The sequence below is a fragment of the Ovis canadensis genome, chromosome X, assembly GCF_042477335.2.
Source record: "Ovis canadensis isolate MfBH-ARS-UI-01 breed Bighorn chromosome X, ARS-UI_OviCan_v2, whole genome shotgun sequence".
In the NCBI taxonomy this organism is placed as follows: domain Eukaryota; kingdom Metazoa; phylum Chordata; class Mammalia; order Artiodactyla; family Bovidae; genus Ovis; species Ovis canadensis.
This window is the reverse complement of record NC_091727.1, coordinates 88,435,506-88,455,422: the sequence shown is the minus strand read 5'-3', so window position 1 is coordinate 88,455,422 and position 19,917 is coordinate 88,435,506. Positions and strand designations below refer to the sequence as shown.

Here is a 19,917-nt window from a genome sequence, read left to right as displayed (position 1 = left end):
ATCCAACCATCTCATCCTCTGTTGTAGCAGGTGCTCTTCAAAGCCCAGACTCTGAGTCATGATGGAACAGATGATATTCCTTCAAGATGCTCTCCCTCCTCCCTTAACTTTTCAACGTGCCATTTTGGACATCTCATTTTAGACCCCTAGGGGTTTTTTGCCTTGTAGGTTGGTAGTCAGTTTGGAATTGGTGATGACATTATTTGCCCTGTAACAGAGATGAATATCATCTCATCTTAGAAGGGAACCTTCACTGTGGTTCACGTACTTGGCTTCTGAATTCCTCAGGCTCTAGTAGGCACTCTGTGAGTAAGTCTGTGTTTACAGACTAGGAACATGAAATAGTGAAAGACACACTGGACTGGGAAGCTGAAAATCCAGGGGCTAGCCTTCACTGCTAAGTGGTCATAAAACCTCAGACAAGTCATGTAACCTTTTAAAGTCAAGGATGTTTTTTCATCTTTGAAATGAAATTCATTGTATCTTCTTCTTCTTCTTTTTTTTTTTTTTGAATTATCTACTTATTTGCTTATTTGGCTGCACCAGTCTCAGTTGTGGCACATGGGATCTTTACTTCTGGCATACAGGATCTTTAGTTGCTCCATGTGGGATATAGTTCCCTGACCAGGGATGGAACCCAGGCCTCCTGCATTGGGAACTTGGAGTCTTAGCCACTGGACCACCAAGGAAGACCCCCTCATTGTATCATCTTTGCCTACTTTCATAGGATTGTCATGAGAAACAAATGATACAGGGCAGAGATGGGCAGCAGAGATGATGTGAAAGGACTTTGTAATCCAGAAAGGATCAAAATTTCCAAGAAATTATGTGTATGAGCCTTGGTCTTAGTAGCAATAATAGTAAAACATATTCTTAATATCACAATCATATAAATGGCCTCATCCCTTTTGTTTTCATATGCCACAAGTGTGCTGTTCTTAGAGTTTTGAATTAACGGGTTAATATACTCACATTAAGGATTTAGAAGATCTCACTTGGGGTTAGATTATCATTTAGAGAGAAGAGAAACTGAGAATATTGAAAATGCTAATTGTGAAGCTTATCTTGACAAAATAGATGTTAGATGCTGCCTAAAAGCCTTGTAGCATCCTGATAAGGTGTCATGCTTTCCTTTTGAGCACAGATTGTAAAACAAAGACAAAACATTTAGAAATTAATGAAATGCATTTTAGAAGTATACCTAAGTGCTCAGCTAGATAATTTCAAGATTAGTGTGATCATAATCCATTTTTATTTACAGCCAGCCCTCAACCCAGAGCCCTTCAGGTACCCAACTAAATACACATGAAGTATTCATAATTGTATCATTTAAATTGGTGTATCATTTTAAATTTAAAAAGTCCCTCTTTTTTATGATAATTCATTTGAATGAAGAAAGACCTTCAAAGTGATTCTAAAGATCTTCAAATAACACTTTATAGTGTAATATATATCAGTGGATTTATTTGTGTTGGGAGCTTTTATAGATTCCAGCTATATGTCTTTGCCACAAATCTTGTTTTTTTGTGCTCATGGCCTCCGTGAGAATAAATGGAAGTTGAGGAGTCCACAAAGGCCACTGGAGGGAATTTCTCAATCTCCTAATATATCATTGTCTCTTCGTGTCTGTTTATGATGGGGTCCAACAGCAGGTCAACATCCTTAGGTAAAGAAAGGCTTCCTGAGAGTTAGCTGCAGTCATTGAAAGTAAATTAATGAAAGCCAGTGACTGCTGATCTATTTGACAAAAAGGAATTCTTGCTGCCAACATTTAGAAACCACTGGAAGTGGTCTCCATTGGAAACCAGGTTTCGACTTTCTGCCTTGGGCTGCCAAAAGTATTGGGGTAGAAAATGCGAAAGTAAGTTGAACTTTGAATTATAATTTCAATGACTGTCTAGTGAAATGGATTCACGCTCTGGCACTGCCCCTTTGAGGCTTTGGGTTGATTCGCAGAAGATAAAAATCTGTCTGGTCTGACAGTTGAAAAGGTTGCAAGCACACTTGATGTCTGGTGGTCCCAGTACATTTCCAAATCTTGATTAAAAATGGAAGATGTAGGAACTATTATGGGACTTTTCAAAAGCTTTTCAACCGGAGCCATTACTACATGCTTTGGCTTCAAGTATATGAACTTAGCCAAGTATAGATTATCTTTTCACTACCATTCAGCAAGAACTTCTAACTCAACAAGAAGCCATCATATAATTGAGGCACTCTGTCTTTGGGGCCAACGTGTTAGTTTTGAAAATGACATCTAATTGTCATTGCAGTCTCCCTGATATGAAAAATGGTACTGTCCACATTTTAATGTTTCCACTGAAGTCATAAAGTGTGTTATCTGCTTCCATGCTGAAAATATTTGCCAGGATGACTTGACATTTGTACTTCTGTAGATCATGGCACAGGCTCTGTACCTGTAAAATTTATAGCTTTTGATTGGAGACTTCTTTTAACTAGAGATCAACTGGTGAACATAAGTAGAAGTTTTAAAATTAATTTGCTTTGGACCACAGACTGAAACTCATTTTAATGGATTGGAGTTGCTTTAGAGCCTAGATTCTAGGCTAACCCTTTGATTTTATAGCTAGAGAAGCTGTGGCTAGCCCAAAGTTATACAGTGCCCTATTCACTATATACATCTCTTCTCTTACTCAAAGTTAAGGTCAGGTCCCACTTCTTGCCTGACTACCCCAGAGCCATGGGCAGTTTCTTCTCCTGCAACTCCCTGTTACAGTTATTGTCAAAACCATTCATCTGTCTTTTAAAAGTAGCATCACTGCTTTGTCTGGGATTTCTAGGAGAGTCCTGATTTGATATAATCATTTTCATCCTCCTCTTATTAGATAGTCTGGACTTTCCCATATTTGGCCATCTAAGTCATGTCATCCCCAAATTAAAATTCCCCTTCTGTGCATGTGCCTGATTTAGGGATCAGAAAATGTGTGCTAACTTATACTATCATTTCTCACTTTTGGTATGTATGTCCTGTCTACTTGTGAGTAGATGTTCCCTGTGGGACGTTTATTCTTTATCATCTACCGAATTTCCCATAACACTTAGTGAGTGCATTGTACTGTGCATAGTGTGGACGTGATGTATAGTTTTCATTTAGGACAATTTTCTTAATGTGAACAGGTTTTCCAAGCACTGCATTTGGACATACCTCAACACATTGATCCTGGTCAGGAGTGAGTGTGGTTATTTCACTGGCTGTATTTTATTTGTATCAGTAAAGTGTTTTCATTGTACCTGGAATCATAAACACCTGCCAGATGTCTGTTTATCCTGCCTACTTTCACAGCTAAGAAATCATCAGTCCCTGGTTTTCATGTGGCAGCGAGACTAGCTAGGATCGTGGGGGCCCTGCATATGCTTCTCATGTTAATTAGTGTAAACTGTTCAGCTCCATAAAGCTCAGGACACCATGTATCATTCCATCTCTGATCTTCAGTGGACAGTGACATGGCATCAAGGGTCTGTGTTTACAGAGTGATCTTCTGGAAAAGTGCCATGCCTTTCCATGAGCCAAGAGTTTCAGAGAGTCCCATAAATGCTGGGCAGATGGGACCCTGGGGATACTAGCTAAGGAGATACTATAGCTAACTGGAGATACTAAGTAAGGCCCAGGGGAAGTTTAAGAAATGGAAACTTCTTGTATTTGCTCAATTGTTTTTTCTGCCAACAAGGAAGTGTAACAAATCATGGTGTTTTCAAATAAAAGCATCAGGAATAAACTCCAATTTTAGAGAGCTATTTCCTGGACACACATGCAGGTGTATTTGAGGGAAGGCTGGATAAAGCCGGAGACAGGTAACCATGCCAGGTTGGTAAGGGCCAGGGTCGTGAATCATTATTTATTATTGAACAAAGTAGTGATTTTGCCAACTGTCCATTCTCAAATATGACACCCTCTTCGTGGGAATCAGAATATTACTCTGACAAGGTTTCCTTGTCAGGAGACCAATCTGGGATTGTGACCTGAAAATGGAGGTTGTCTTTTAACTCATTTGAATTGCAAACTGGTGAAACAACCTATATCTACGGTGGCATATTTTTTTTAAAGCAAAATCAGGCACCTACATTGACCTCCTATTTACATTTCTTTGAGAAGAAAAAAAATCACATAAAAGCTATCAAGAAACACATTTCACAGCAGGCAAATTAATTGGTTTTACAGTATTTGAATGGAGGGTTTGTCAAATAAAACATGCCGTGACAGTTAATAGTGTCATTTAGAGCCAGAAAATTATTGGCTTATTTGTTATTGGATAAAAGGAAGGCAAACATTTTGTATTAGGAAGTTTTAATGTGTTTAAAATCCTCATTAGGGATTAATGGACATGCTTGCTTAGCATAGCGCCTCATTAATTTGAGGCTAAACAGTTACTTCTGTGTTTCAATCTCAGTGTTGTTTCTTAACATTTTTTTTTACTTCTCTTTAATTAGATCTTGCAGTTGAGTTTGGTCTCTACACCATTGGAGATGTAGAATTAATTAATGAGATTTATAAATCTAATGGAAGAGAGTTATTCTTAGCTATCGTTTCATTTTAGTGAGCAGTTAAACCACAGATCTGAGAGATTTCAGAAGTCTAGAAAAAATGTGAACTTCCCTGAATATATTTAGTAGTGTCACTTGGCATTAATAGATAAAAGTGTTTTAATTAGAGTTATAAATAATAGGGGAGCTGGCGAGGATTCACTTCGTGTGCACAGGGCTTGTTCTCTCAGATCATCACTGTCAGAGAAGAGCAATTGTAGGTCTGTTTCTGTGGCATCATGGTGTCATCCACTGGCAATTAAGACAATCCTAAGTGCAGGATTTAGAGAGTCAAGAAGGCGCCAAGTTCCTTAGAGATTTGTCTGAAAGTGGAGCCACTTTCTATCAAGTGTATTCTGTTGTCACCTTTTTATTGAGGACATGTGTGGGTACAATTTATAAAGTCTATTCCACTGATTTTGCTTTAAGGAAAATGTAGCTAGAGCAAAATCAAACTGAAATCTGGGTTTCTTATTTTAAAGGAGATATTTAAGTCATTAGCCGTGTATTTAGAAGACAGAGGCGTTCGTTCTTTAAGGTGAGGGATTGTGAATGTCAAGGGAAGACCTTTCATTTCTGAAAGATTCTCAGAAAATAAGAGCCGAAGATACATATTTAAAAGGTTCTTTTCTAAATGGAGTTATAGCACGTAATTTAAGACCCCATCATATGCCTGCGGCAATGTCTTCAGAAGCTACCAGAAAAACCTGAGCTCCCATTTCCTTCCCCCAACCCCCCTCCGGTGAGGAAGTCTTGTATCTTTTAGAAACCATAAATCCTTAGAAGAACTTGTCAATCCAAGATGTATTAGAGAAGATAATCGTATTTTAAAATGTTTCATGCTAACATAGTAAATGGGTAAAACATTTGCTTAAAGGTAAAACATTTGCTTAAAGACAAAATACGTGAGTACTTAAAAAACAGCTCTTTAAACAATTTGGAAACTCCTTCCTATGTTATCTGAGAATGATCTCTGTCAGGAGGATACAGTTTAATCAAAATCTCTACTTCCTGCCAGACAGAGTTGAATTCATCTAATCCCTAGAGAGGCATTCCTCAGGCCCGGGGCCATCTTTGGCCCAGGGCTTCCCTTCATCCAGGCTTCTGGGTAATGTGAGGAAATTCACCACTGTGGGATCCCAGAAAATCATTACTCCTGCTCCTGGGTGCTCTGCTTGTTCCATTCAGAATGAAGCCCTTATAGATGAGAGCAGTTGGAGGATTGTGAACTGTGGTTAATTAGCTAATCAGTGTTGCAAAGTGCAGTGGCTAATGCTGGGGAGCAGAGTGTCACCTCCTTCTAAATCTCCAGGGGCTACTTGGCCTCTAATTCTCCCCTTTCCCCCACTTTCTCCTTCCTTTATCGCCAAACTGAGGGCATACAGCATCCCCTTCAGTGTTTCACTGATAGCTTGCTCTTTCTTGCCCTAAACATTGCCAGAGAGTTATATTATACTTTCCCATACTATACCCCATTCCTATTTTCCAACAGAACCATTTTCGACCTTACCTTTCTCCTCATGTTTCCAATAACCACCCCATTCTCCACTGATGACCTTGCCACATACTTCATGGAGCAAAATAGATACAATCAGACAAGTACCCCCTCATCTTCTCATCTTTAATTTCTCCAAGCCAACTGCTTCTGTACCTAAGGCATTCTGCCTTCCCTCCTGTTACAATGGAAGAAGTGTCCAGGCTTTTCTTTCAGGCCAGCCTCTCCAGTTGTGTCCTAGTCTGCTGGCTCCTGCTCAAGGACTTGCTTTGACAATCATGAATTTTTTTCTTTTGCGATACTTTTTGCCTCTCCACTGAGTTATACCCATTGGTATATAAATAGGCCTTAATATCATCCCCCTTACAAAACAAAAAAGAACCTTGATACTGCATCGCCACATCCTATCACCCCATCTCTCTGCTCCCTGTCACAGCAGGAATTGTTTCTCCGCTCTCTGCATCCACCCCTCCCACTCCCTTCTTAGCACGCTCCAGTCAGCTTCACGTCTGCAGCGTGCGACTGAAACAGCTCTGCCCAGTGTGGCCAATGATCTAGATCATACCAAGCCCAACGGTCCATTCTGCATCCTTATCTCACTGAATGGTTTATTTTCCTTTGAAGCACTTTCTTCTCCAGGTTCCTGGGACACCACACTTGCCTGCTTGGCTTGCTTCCTCCCTGGCTGCTCCTAAGAATTCATGGGTGCTTTGAAATGCATCACGCAAGATGGATCAGATGCTGTGCCATGTGAAATGTGGACTCCTCACACAAGGGACAGTAAATGGTCTTCTGGTTCAGTTTCATCTTAGGATGACTGGGGTGTGAAACGAGTTTCACAGATGAGGCCTATGGCACAGGTATGCTGCCTGTCGTGTTACATAAGACTTGCCTGCTTTCTCATGTTTGTATTAGTTAGTATAAAAATTAGTTTGCATTCTCCATGAATTTGAAAACTGTCAGCGAGAGAAGAGGAAATGCACCCAGGTTTTGACAATTAGCTTCAGTGAGAGAATCACTGGTGTTGGGAAGTAGATAGTACATAGAGTAAAATACATGTAATAGAACAGGACAAAATAGAAGGTGAATAAAATCATAGAACCCAAAATATACCTGAGAGGATCATCTTACTTGGCAACTGAAAGTTCCAAGGTGAAAGTGCTGTTATTCTGTGGCAAAATAGGAAATATAAGACCAATGGTATGTGTGAGTTTGTTTGATGGTGGGATAAGTTTGTTGTCATATCGTGTATGACAGATATGTAACTTTTGGAACTCATGTCCTTCCTACCTTTTGGCTGTTGCTTCTGTAATGTCCTTTCAGAACAAGAAGGAGTAATCATATGTAGACCTTCTATTAGTTTTGTGAAGTACAAGGCACTGACTCTTGTAACAGATTCCATGCCATGGTTGTGTCACCTGGAGAGTGCGGAAATGAACTGTCCCAAATAAAACATCTAAGTAGTTGTAAAACTTGGACAGGGAAGTATTTCCTGACTATCGGGATGTTTTCCTTTTCATGACTTTTAAGATCGTATTTATCAGCAATTGCTACGAAGTATGAGAGCTTACCTTGTTCCTGGAACTGTCAGGAGCATAAAAAAACTCTGAAAACCCCAACATTCACTCTTCAGTTGACAAAATTCAAAAGTAAATTTGCTTCCTGATGCATCTTTTTTATATATTTAGATCATGTGTTGTTAACTTTGTTTACAATGACCAAGGATAGGGGTTCAGAAATTGCCTTACATGACTCCACTCTGCACATCTGTTTTTTTACAGTATCTTCTTTTAGTAGAAGAGATCATGGACCTGCACACAAGATAGCCAGTAATGTTAATAGGAGTGCCCTAAGTAGGGATTTCATGGAATCAAGACTTTGATCTTAAACAGTCCTTGGTTTCAGCACTAGGACCTGGACTGGCCAGAAGTGGGCATCTTGTGAGCCCTGAGGAGTCCTGGGCATGCCTAGGAATTTCAAAAGGCAGGGACCATGGCTGGAAGGTCTCTGGGTTGTAGGGCAGACACAGAGAGCAAACAGAAGGCTGAGAAGAGCACAGGCAAGAAGGGGCAAGCAAATTGGGTCAGAGTGTGGGAAGCCAGCAATGAGAGGAGGAGGGTGCAGCTTGAATGAGAGCAGGGAGATTAAGGCACCTGGACGAGGCCTGGAGAATGGGGGAGGAGGGGCTCTGTCCCTGGGGAGCCCACCCGGCACAGCCCAGGCATGTGTCTAGGAGCAGTGATGGCCAACAGAGCAACCTCCCTGCCCAGCTCAGGTGACTAGAGGCAGGGCGTCCTGGGGGAACTGGGGCTCAGGCAGCCAGCATCTTCCAGACGGGCTCTTGGTTTCCTAGTGTAATCTTTCTAGACGTGTACCTTATTTTTCTTTAAGACTGTCACCCCCCTCCCCGTTTATACCTCATTCTTCTATAGAAACTAGTTATTAGACCAAATAAATGAACAGTGAGCTAATGGCTATTCAGAGCCCACTGAATTAAGCACTGTTCACTTTAAATTGCATCTGCCCTTAGGTCCTCCTCGGGCTGATGATGGGCCTTTCTGCATATGCATTCTGCTGTTGCCCATACCTAATGAAGCCCACCCTTCCCCTCCCCCACCCCGCCCCCACTCCCCCTTGGCTTTCTGTTGTCTTACCCCCTCAAGTCCCATCTCCAGCCTCTTTTGTCACCTTCAGTAAGAGCCACCAGATGGAGCAGCAGCCTGAGGCTCGTTATACACTGGGCCCCCAAGTAGGATTTCACAATTAGTGGCATTCACAAGATGTCATGAGGGCCAGTTTACAAGGGGACTAAACTAGGTACTCAGTGGTCCCAAGGCTCAGGGTGCTGGCTTTCCAAGAGCCTTAGAGGTAACTTAGAATAAAATGTGCTGATGGAGGCTTCAGATGCACCCACTGCCAGGCTGAGGTACTTTTATATGCCTCACTTTATCTCAACCTCATACAGTCCTTGTAGTGGAATTTTATTCCCCTTATATAGACAGAGAAACAGAGGCTCAAAGAAGTTCAAGTGTCTTGCCCAAGTTCACAGAGCAAGTATCAGAGGTGGGATTAAAATTCAAGTCTGTCCAGCTTCAAAGCCCATGCTCTTTACACCCCCAGAAAATATGGTAAATGATCCTATTGATTTGCTCAAATAAATAAAATGTGATCGCTGAGTCCTCCTTTTCAGTTTTAGTTCCATGTAAGGTTCTAGACACAGGGTCACTTCCTGTACTTGGCTTAAAATGTTAAGTCATAAATTCCTTTAATCTTCATGCTCTACTTTTTCTTGCTTCTCTTCTTAGAGGGAATAGTGAATATTAGCTGGCTTTACATGGGGTGTTTTGACCATGGGATGCCCTTTAAAATTAGCTGGAAGCAGTATTTTAAACACCAAGTCCTTGGATACCCAGGACTTTTGCTATATTAAAATGAAATGGTCCAGCTGGTTGGCTGGACCAAGTCACTGTTGTGAAATCTTTTTTGTCTTGATTAAAGTTCTATCACTTGAGGATTTCTGTCTGCAGTTTATGTAATATTAACTGTTCCCGTTTAACCAGAGACTTATGCATACAAACTAGAACAGGGCCAGGTTAAGATGTGACAGGAAACCAGGGACAGAAAGGTCTTAACCTGAACTTATCAGGGACTCGCTGGATGGGGAAGAGAGATAAGGAAATCTCAAATCGTGTGCAAATAGGAACTTCAGAGGCTGCTGCTCCTTGTTTGCACAAATGACTGATCAGGAGGGTTAAACATTTAAAAAAGATGGAAAGCTCATTTCTTAGTAGAATATCATAACCTGTTTGCATTTTGTTAGTAATGCCGTGTCAGGGAATGTCTGTCAATCACGGGGATGAATGTGCCAATTTGTTATTGAAAATACAAATGGAATTAGTTTGGAAGCTGCCAGCAGTGTCAGTCATGGATATTGTTTAACTGGGCCAGTAGCATGGATTTTGGTGTTGATGTGTCACTCAGTGTCACTTGCGCTTGTTGGAAGAATCCAGGCATTCACTGGCAATTAAACGTGAGATTTGTGACTTTCACTGGGCGAAGTCTTTGTCAAGGTGAAATGCGGGTAGAATAGGGCACTTTGATGGCAAAAGGATGATTTTAGAAAAACTGACCTCTCTTCCCTCGCAATCCCTTAATAATAACATGCTCAGAGACATGCATCACACTCCCTCCAGTTAACTATGTGATGATCATGACTCTTTTAATGTTTCACATGAATCTTCATGTTTTCTATTAGTGTCTCTCAATGCCACAATCAGGGTATTTTTGATATCTTGTATTACCCTAATCTCCAAGAAGTATGCTCCAAACTGATTAATTCCAGAATGATTAAAATATCCTATGCAATTCATTTATTGTTGCTTCAATTAATTGAATATTTGATGATTTAAAGGTACCTTGATTATTTCCTAGGATATGTCTTGATCACCAGGCAGATGATGTGAGCGTGGTCTGCCTGTGGCTACATGCGGTGGCCGCCTGCACTGTCACACGCAGAGAGGGTAGGCACTTGGGAGGGCTCTCGGTCAACTCACACCTGCCCGACGCGGACGCCCGCCCCTCCTGGCCCTCAGAGGACCACATCTGTGCCCAGCCTGAGAGAGAGGGTCGTCTGGGGCCAGGAGTGAGAGCACAGCCTCCCGGGCGGCATGCCGCTTGCTGTCTGCTCCTGGAGGAGGGGGCGGAGTGGGGGATGCACAGGGACGCAGGCTCTGAGTGGCTAACTTGCGCTTTGTGGACTATCTGAATACTCAAGAGTGCATTGAAAGGGAGGGAAGGTGGCTCTGGAATTAAGCGGCTGCTTGGCAACTCATCGGGCGGCAGTTCTAATCCCAGTGTCCCCACTAGTTCTCCTCCTGTCTCCTGTCACACCTGTCCGAGTGACTCCTCCACAGTTCCTGCGAGAGGAGGAGGGCTGTGAGAGACAGACAGACAGACGGAGAGAGCAACGGGCAGCCGGGGCCGAGCCCTCAGCCTGAGCCCAGCTTCTGTCCAGAGCGCAGAGTGGCCCGGCATTGCTCGGCCATGTCAGATCCTTGGCCTCTCACCCCCTTGTGGGGCGAGGAATACGGCGGGGACCTCGGCGGCTGGGAGCTCCTGTCGGACGTGGCTCTGTCCGTGAACCCGGTAGGTACTCTCTCCCTGACACCCAAGTCAGACCTCCTGTTCCGTATTGTCTGTTTCTTCCGTAACTGTTTGTCTCCCCCAAGTTACATGGAGCTGCAAAGGAAGAAATTACGTTGCCTTTGGTGTCTTTAAATCCTCCCCAGGAACCATCCTGAGCACAGTGTGAGCTCAATCAGGATTTGTTGTCTAAAGAAATAAATGGGAGAACTGATGAATAGGCGGACGGGCGAATGAATGTGATCCTATTACCCTTGTCACCACCACCTTACAATGTACATCCCAGTGGGTCTCTAATTGTTTGTTTTCCTGTCCCATCTAGACGTTTACCTCTGAGAGAAAGTAGCCAAGTCTGATAGTTCTTTGTGTCGCTGACCCCCCTTGCCCAGCACTCTTCTAGGCACAGAGGAAATGCTCACTGGCTAATTCAAAAGCATTTGCAGGGGAGGGGGGACATACAGCTCAAATGAGTGGTCTTGGTGGTGAAAACATCCACAGGGCAGGGCTAGATGAGTTTGTGGGACTGGTGACTCCATGTCAATGCTGGATTCCAGTATTTTCTGAAAAAGAAAAAAAAAATCTGAAACACTCGGTATGGATGCATATTTCTTTGCCTGCCTGTGTCTGCAGAGTTCTTCCCCAGAGTCCACAACTCTTTGTATTTTGACAGCATTTCTCCATAAGGAAATGGATATTTATAATACCAGGTGTAGAGATGATATTTGCAGTTGGCAAGAGTGAGTCAGATCTTACCTTGAGCAGACAAGAAGACTGGGCTTCGGAAGATGCAGTTAGGAGACCAGCAGGGCAGGGGCTCATAACCTGATGCACTGTGTGGGTCTTTTCCAGTTACAAAGCAGGTTTGCATACCTTATATTTCATTTGCTGCTCACAGAAACCCTGTGAGATTTGAAAACAGCTGGTATTATTATTATCATTCTTTTATTGTACTTAATTTTATTTTTATAGCTGGGCAAACTGGAATTCAGAGGGTTAGGTGATAAAGTCCTGTTCTTGAGGGATAGGGCCAGGCCTCCCACCCAACTCTTTAGACACATAGGCAAATGTTCTTGCTGTGTCTGCATGTTCCTGACATTTTTTCCTATTTTTATTCCAAAGTTAACATTTGTGTGTTTGCATAGAAAAAGAAAAAACTAAGACTTTTTTTGTGAGATTGAGTCATATATGTTTAGCTTGGGCAGCCCAGCTGATTCAGTGCAACAACTATACTGAAAAGTTAAGTCTTGGCTATAATCATTTTGACCTTTGTGTTTCAGGAAGATATACATTAATTCAACAACTGTCTTAGAAAATACAGTTGCTGGATCCTTGAGTGATGAAATGAGAGTTTATTTGCTGTTATGAATCATCAGTTGAGTTCTATAATCCTGTAATATGTTAGACCAGTCTCTTCTAGCTTATATTCTGCAAACACCCATTCTATGGAACAGTGATCATTGTTAATTGAAAAAGAGAGAGAGAGAGAGAGAGAGAACTAAAACCCCAACAATTCAATGTCAAGAAAGTTGGGAATATGCTGCCTTAAACTGATTTGATAGATATCTCAGAGCCTTTAATCTGCATCATGGATTGCCAAGAGGGACGTTGGTCTACACTTATTTGGACACAGAACATTTCATTTTGCAGGACTGTTTATAATGGTCTGTTAACTGCGATTCTTCACACCTCCCTTCCTCCTGAGTCTGCAAACTCCACGAGGGGAGGAACTGTGTCTCCTTTTGCCTCTTCCCATTGCATCTTTGTCGAACACGAGCCTGGTGGCTCAGTGCCTGACCCTTAAAAAAAGATTTGTTGAATGAATGAATGAATCAACTCTGCTAGATCAAACCACCTGTGGTTGCTTATCAAAAATCTGTATTTAAAGTTCTTTACAATGTCTGCCTGGCCAGTTTGTCAGCCTTTCCTTCTACTGTTCTTTCCACTCAGTACTCAAGTATTTGTGTTCTTGGAATGATGACTATATAATTTATCATCCAAATCAGGACATTTTTGAGGATGAAATGGGACACCAGGATAACACATGTACACTGGAACGATACCAGTTGACTCAGGCTAGATGGCCCCGTCATTGCTGGTGACTCTCTAATTCCCACTAGGGATTTTCTGGTGCTTAGAACAGCAACTTTTATATGGAGAAGAAGGAAAAAAAAAAAAGAAGAAGAAGAAGAAGAATGCACACTGGTTGAAATGAATGTATCAGCATGTGCAGGAGTGATTGTTATGCTTATTTAATACGACTGATAATTGTATTTTTTTAAGATTGAGGGCAACTGATGCCATATTCTCTCCCCCATTTCCCCAAATATAGTTGTATTTAGACCTGAATCTATCAGAGTAACTAGAGGATTGGGACTTACTTGTCCTTGTGAGAGACCTGGAACCTGTAGCCCCTGTGGCAGTGCTCTCTTTACAGGACTGGCCTTTTACCTCCCAAGGCAATGAATGAAAGAGACCAAATGTTCTCCCTACTGGAACTGGAGGGAATTGGAGGTGATCAAATTGCCAACCTGGAGGGGGTAATGGTGTGAAGGAGAGAGTTCGGAAGGTTTGGGGGAATGCCTGTACCTGCACAGGTGACAGCATGCCCCGTAGGCCTTCCTCTAAGTAGTGGTCCCCCTCCCAGCTCCCTCATCATGCCCAGCTAATTGATTTGATGTCACTCTTTAGCATTTGACTTCTTGCTTTCACCAACTATGGAGCTCCTAGAGGAAAATGCATGTGCCAGACGCGGAGTAAGTCCTCAGTACAGTTCTGTTAGTTGGTTGAATTTTGATTGATTAGAAAGGTGTGAGTCACACTGAGAAAAAAAAAAGCCCATGGCATTCAGTGTGGATATTTGTGAGATTCTACGTGCCAGGGCAAGCGTGCAATTTACACAAGAGTTTGGCCTTAGTGTTTTGGACAAGAATTGTAGGCATCTGATTGGACTCCTGAATTAAAAGGGGACTTAATTTAGTCACAAAACTGTTTCATATAGGTGTCCTCTTTTACAAATCTGTGGTTATGAATAATATGGTAAACTACTATGTCAGAGAGTGGAAGAGGCCTCAAGGACCAGGAAGGTGAGCTCTTTCTTTGGAAGGATGAAAAAAAGAAGCCCAGGTGATGGGGGAGGATGGCTCCACATCTCAGAGCAAATTGGTGACAGAACAAGACTGTCTCCTCATCTTGCACTGTGGTCTTACTGCTTCATTAAAGGAAAACAAAATTGGCCATTTGCTGATATTGTATTTACTAGGGAGGAAAATCCACATCTACTGCTATATTTACTTTCTTTACAATTTTTCCCACAGGGTAAAATATTATACTATCTGCTTTGCTGAGAATAACTAGATTATGCTTCATTTTCTTTTCTTTGTTTGCTTATTTTGTTTTAGGTAAGCCTTCCCAGTGACCCAAGCTGTGTTGAAGAAATCTTGCGGGTGAGTTTAAACCTCTATTTCTCTGCCTTTGAATAATGAAGTAATATATCTGCTTAAGCTGCTTAAAGTAATTCCTCTTCTGTTTCCAGGAGTGTCATGATGGGGAAATCCTTGCATTCCACTTCAAGACTCTTCTGTTTACATCTCCTGTCTCATTTCTCACCTCTTCTCCCTCTCTAGTCAAGCTAGTCTCCTGATCTGCTCCCTTCTTGCATCATTCTGGCTCTTTCTTTTGAGGTCTTGAACAGAGACTTCCCACCTCCTTTGGGAAGTGTTCCTTATTCAAGCATCCTACCCGCAACCTTTGCCTTTTTGTTCTCTGGGATCTCAGGTCAGCCTCATTGCTGCCCCACGTTACATCGTTGATGGGACCGGGTCATGGAGATCATGGCCTACAATGAATGGATGAGATGTGGCGGGGTGGAGGGAGGGGAGGAGATGAGGAGAGAGTTGAGAATGATGGCAAGTCGTGGGAAATGTTCCTCATGGGAGTGACTTGGTTCATGAGAATGGCATGGAGGCAGCACAGAGCTGCGAAAGACCTCTCCCAAAATACGTAATTAAACCAAAAGGAAAAACCAAAGCCAAGGCAGAAGTATGCATTTCCCTCCCATCTCTGGCTGCTGGCATCTTAAGGTGATGAAGAATCGGAGTTGTGGACTGAGTTCTGTCTCCAGCAGTTGTCACTTCTGTGATTTGGACAGATAACTTCATCTTTTTGAATCTCCCTTCCTTGTCTGTAAAAGAGGACAATAATGCCTGTCCTAATTCCCTTATAAGCTGTCTAGCTGTATATAAATCCTCCTTATTATGAGAAATGGTCAGTGTAGCCCAGAGAAAACTGTGCCGGCTTTCCATTGAGGAAAGAAAACAACCTCTGTGCCAGTGAAAATGCTGCATCCCCTTTAGTCACTTACCCAAGTCCCCTCTGCTCCCCTGACACACCCCCTGCTAAGTGCCTTAGTGCTGGAAGCAAACCCTGTGGAAATACACCCAAAGGAATAAAAAGAGCAGAAACCTGTTTGTCATCTAGCTGACTGGCCATCTGATTTCCCCTACTGTGAATATTCGTGCGCCTTTTTTCAGCCCAAGATCGATCGTTGTTGTTGACTGTTAAAGAGAAGAGTCTGATGGCATTTGTCCCTAGGATCTGGGTCGGGGGGCAGGGAACGTGGACAGCTGCTGTGAAATCCACAGTGTGATGCACCCTGGGAACCCAGCCACTTGCTCCCTGCCTCAGGTGTAGATGTCTCTGATGTACCCAATATACCAGACTGTGAGGGTCCTGGCCACCTGCCTTTTTTAAAAAAAGGTGATGCTGAAATAAACCTCTCCCTTTAATTCCTACAAGAGTCTCACTTTTCCAAATTAAGGCCATGGTCTTTTCTGAACTTCCCAAAGAATGTCAGACCCATTTCACAATCACCACTTCATTTGTGACAGTTGAAATTCTCCACTTCAGAGCAGCCCAGCTCTGGTGCCTAGGTGGCCCATACAGTGACTGAGCTAGGAAAGACAGCTGGACACCTGGCGGAGCCTGGCAACTCCAGTCTGCTGGAAGAGCCACTTAGAGAAACAACAAAATGTCACTTAAACACTGAAAGAAAAGTAGTTGCCTTAATAAGCTCATAAAAGATAGCACCCTTTAAGAAAGTAACAAAAGACTTTCTGTTGTTCTTGGAAGAGAATCTAGAGAAATGGCTTTTTTTTTTTTTGAAGGGCTATAGATTGTATAGAATTCTGGGGGGCTTTTTTGTTTTGTTTTGTTTTATTGACAATACCATTAATGAGTAGGCTTTCCTTTATTGAAGAATGACATATTTCCATCCCCATGCTTGGAATGAAAATCAGCTTTCTGAAGTTTATATCTCAGATTTTATGGCTTATTCTTAAATTTTTATAAACCACATTACATGGCACACAGAGTGCTTACTGAACATTTTTTGTTCTGGCAAGTTCACATGCCTGTTTGCAGGCCTTGGAGCCCTGTGGACAATTCCACAGTAAGTCTGGTGGTCACCTTGTTCCCCATCTGCCTCCTTCTAGCGAGGGTGGGGAGGTAACTTTTCTCTGTCTCTCCTCTTCTCTCTGACCCCCTCAATGCTTTTCCACTTAAGCAGAGTCCAGAGTGAGGTCACGCTCTCTCTTTCTCAGTGAAGGGGGCTCTGTGGAGGAAGGCATACTAGCTCCAGGTAAGATCTTGCCTCCACTTGCTCCTGACATGATATCACTTCCTAACTGTAGGGCTTTTCACTTTCCTCGTTTGGGAAACAGGGCATCATTCCTTATCCTCCCCACCGCCCTCCTCCCACCACGAAAGAGTCTGTAAAGTGTGCACACTATTGATGTGTGTGATGTGGAGACTGCGCGTCCGTCCACTCACCTAATTTCCCCACCTCCTTGACTCCCCCTTTTTACCCTCTACAGCCCGTCAGGCCAAGCCACTTCATCTCACACTGGGTCAGTCTTTAACTAACCAAGTGCGACACAACTGGCCTCTCCCTGCTCTCAGCCCCTCAGTACTCAGGCAATGGAAATACTTTAGCCTAAGGTATTGGATTTTGGCACCCCACCCCCCTTTTCAAAACTCTGTTCAAATTCAAACTCGTGGGCTTCCTTTGAAGGTTCCTCTCACCATTTCTCGCCTTCAGACCCACTTTCCCCCTTCTCTTACCACACTGGGGCAGCTTCTCATTCTACCCAGAACCCATGTTGCCTAGTCTTCCAGGGCCCACTCGCCCTGATATGGTGACCTTGTGTCCTAGCACGTGACTGCATTTTAGAGTACTTGAACCTCATTCTCTTATTTTGATCACAGGAAACACGGTAGTCCCTAATTATTTCAGGAAACTGGGGCCCAGAGAGGTTATACATGACCTGCCTCTGTGGGTAAGGCTAGAATATGGCAGAAGCAGAAGGAGAATGTGGTCTTCACTTTGCACTTAACTGTCCACTGCCCTGTGACAAACCTACGATGAGAAGCTCTGGATTCAAAACAAATGGCCTGGGTGGCTTGGCCGACTTACTTCCAGCAACTCTTAACTGGGGATCTCAGCAAACTAACGTAATTCGAGCCAGTCTTAGAAATGAGTTCTTTCTTCCGACCATTTTGAATATTTTCAAATCTCATTTCAGATAATACAACCGTAGCAATAACAAATTACTGCTACTAATTAAAAATATTAATAGTATTGTGCCACTTTATGCATTTAGAGTTCTTAAGTACCTCATGTCATTTACTTTTCGCAACAAAGCTGAAAGATTGTGTTATTAGTTGCTTATTATAGATACCAAGAGAAGTTGAGTAATTTGTTCACAGGGAAAACAACTGGCTTCAGTGACCCTCATGCTGTCCATTCCTTCTGCTTTCTGTTCCTGTTGGCTTACCTGAACCCACCCTTATTTCATAAGCTCTGGTCTACTTTATGATTGACATTAAAATGGCATCAACCAACAGTTCATTTCAGCTTCTAGTGCTTCCTTAATTCGTACACATTGAATTATGCCAAAATAATTCCACATAGTTTCTCCAACAAACCAGAATACACCAGCCCACAACACCTTTCCCACCACCTGCCCTTTCCTGCCACCTGCCCTTCTCCCATCAGACAAGCTGTGAAAATTCAGATGGCTGTGCTTCTTGTCAAGTATATTATTGCTTATTATAAATTTTACAGATCAGAAACTTGAAGGCAGCAGTCTGTGCAGTGCAGTCAAGCCTGCGTACCTGTTTCCATCAGCATGTCATTTTCTCTTTAGAGTCAAGCTACCCTTGAGTACAAACAGAAATGAAAAATAATAACAACTCTGGCCCTAGTGATGGCGTTCTGCAGTTACAATTCATTTATCATATGAGATTCCTAAGCTGCTCATATGTAATAATCTGGGTGGCAGCAGCAGCTTCTTTTCTAGCTCTGCAGGGTTTTATGGGTCCTAGAGTAATCATTTCTGGTAGAGTTAAGCCAAGGAGAGCAGCATGTACTAAATGCTACTAGCTGAGGATGCATGCTCAATGATTATTTGTTCTGCAATGGTATGATTTATTTGTTCTTAGCAAGAATTTACTTAAAAATATCAACAGACTATCAATTACATCCTTTCAAGAGTCAAAAATGCAGATACAGCGCTTCTCTTCAATATGACGCCGAACAGATTGTGTTTCCTAGCAGAGTACCTTCCATAGTTGATAATTTCATAAGCAAACATCTGTATGGGTAATTCACTGTTTATGAGGGATGCTGAATTTGCTAGCTAGGATTTAGGGAACTTGATTTGATAAACTGTAGCATCTTACAAATCTCTTCCTGCCATATGGATCAGGTTTGTAAACACCGACATGGGCACCTCTTTTTGATTGCAGCATGATCTGTGTTTACAGCATTCTAAGTTATTGCAGTTCTGCTTATTAAGTAAGTATATTGTCAAGTATATTATTAAACTGTGTTTAAGTACACAGTTTTAGCGTGGAAAGGACTTACCAAATATTACAGGATGACCATGTACAGTCCTTGCTGTTTTTTTACTTTTAAAGGGGAAACAGTGAAAAAGCCCATCTCAAGAGTGAGGGGGAAAATTGGATCTGGAAGCAAAATTGGTCAGACAATTATGTCTGAAAGGAAATTTGATTATATTATCATAACTATGCAGCATAATCAAGCACCTTTCAGTAGAATTTCTTCGATAAATTTAACCAATAATTAGGCAATTGATTTTATATCCTGTCAAATTAATGTATAAATAATATTCAAATTGGAATCATGCAAACGATTTTCTATATAGCCATCTTAAATACTAATCCTTCCAGGATGATTCGAAAAGCATCTATCCTATTCTGCTGTGGACTTTCAAAATTATAGTTTCTTGAAATAGTAATGTAGTTTTCTGTCTAAGAAAGACAACAATTGCTAAATATAATTTAGACTATAATTAGTGTTAACATTGATGAAGTCAAATAAATGAACTAACTACTGATTGCACCTCTGCTATTCTGATGACTAGCTCTTACCTAATGACATTGGGAAATATGTAAATTTGTCAGCAGGTGAAAATGCCCTTGACTGGGTAAATTATGTGGAGTATTACCTTTTCTGAAGCTAATTCAAAGCACTAATGGACTTAATACATACTATGCATGTGTGAGGTGAGCTATTCATGGAACCAAATTGGCCCATAAGAGATATTACCCATTATTTTCTTTTCTTATATACAAACCAACCCAGAAGAAAGATGATAAATTTAATTATAACAACTATTATGTGAACAATATAGGTAAGCCATCCAGTGGGCTTCCAAATG

The 19,917-nt window shown here is 42.0% G+C and overlaps 1 protein-coding gene across 3 annotated transcripts in view; it reads left to right on the top strand.

Annotated features, from left to right (window-relative positions):
* The window catches only part of AFF2 (ALF transcription elongation factor 2), a 538,570-nt gene that overhangs the window by 320,087 nt on the left and 198,566 nt on the right, over positions 1–19,917 (top strand). For all 3 annotated transcript variants that reach the window (XM_070290609.1, XM_070290611.1, XM_070290610.1), the window contains exon 4: positions 14,578–14,622. In XM_070290609.1, coding sequence (XP_070146710.1) covers positions 14,578–14,622 — 45 coding nt within the window. The remainder of the gene's footprint in view (positions 1–14,577; positions 14,623–19,917) is intronic.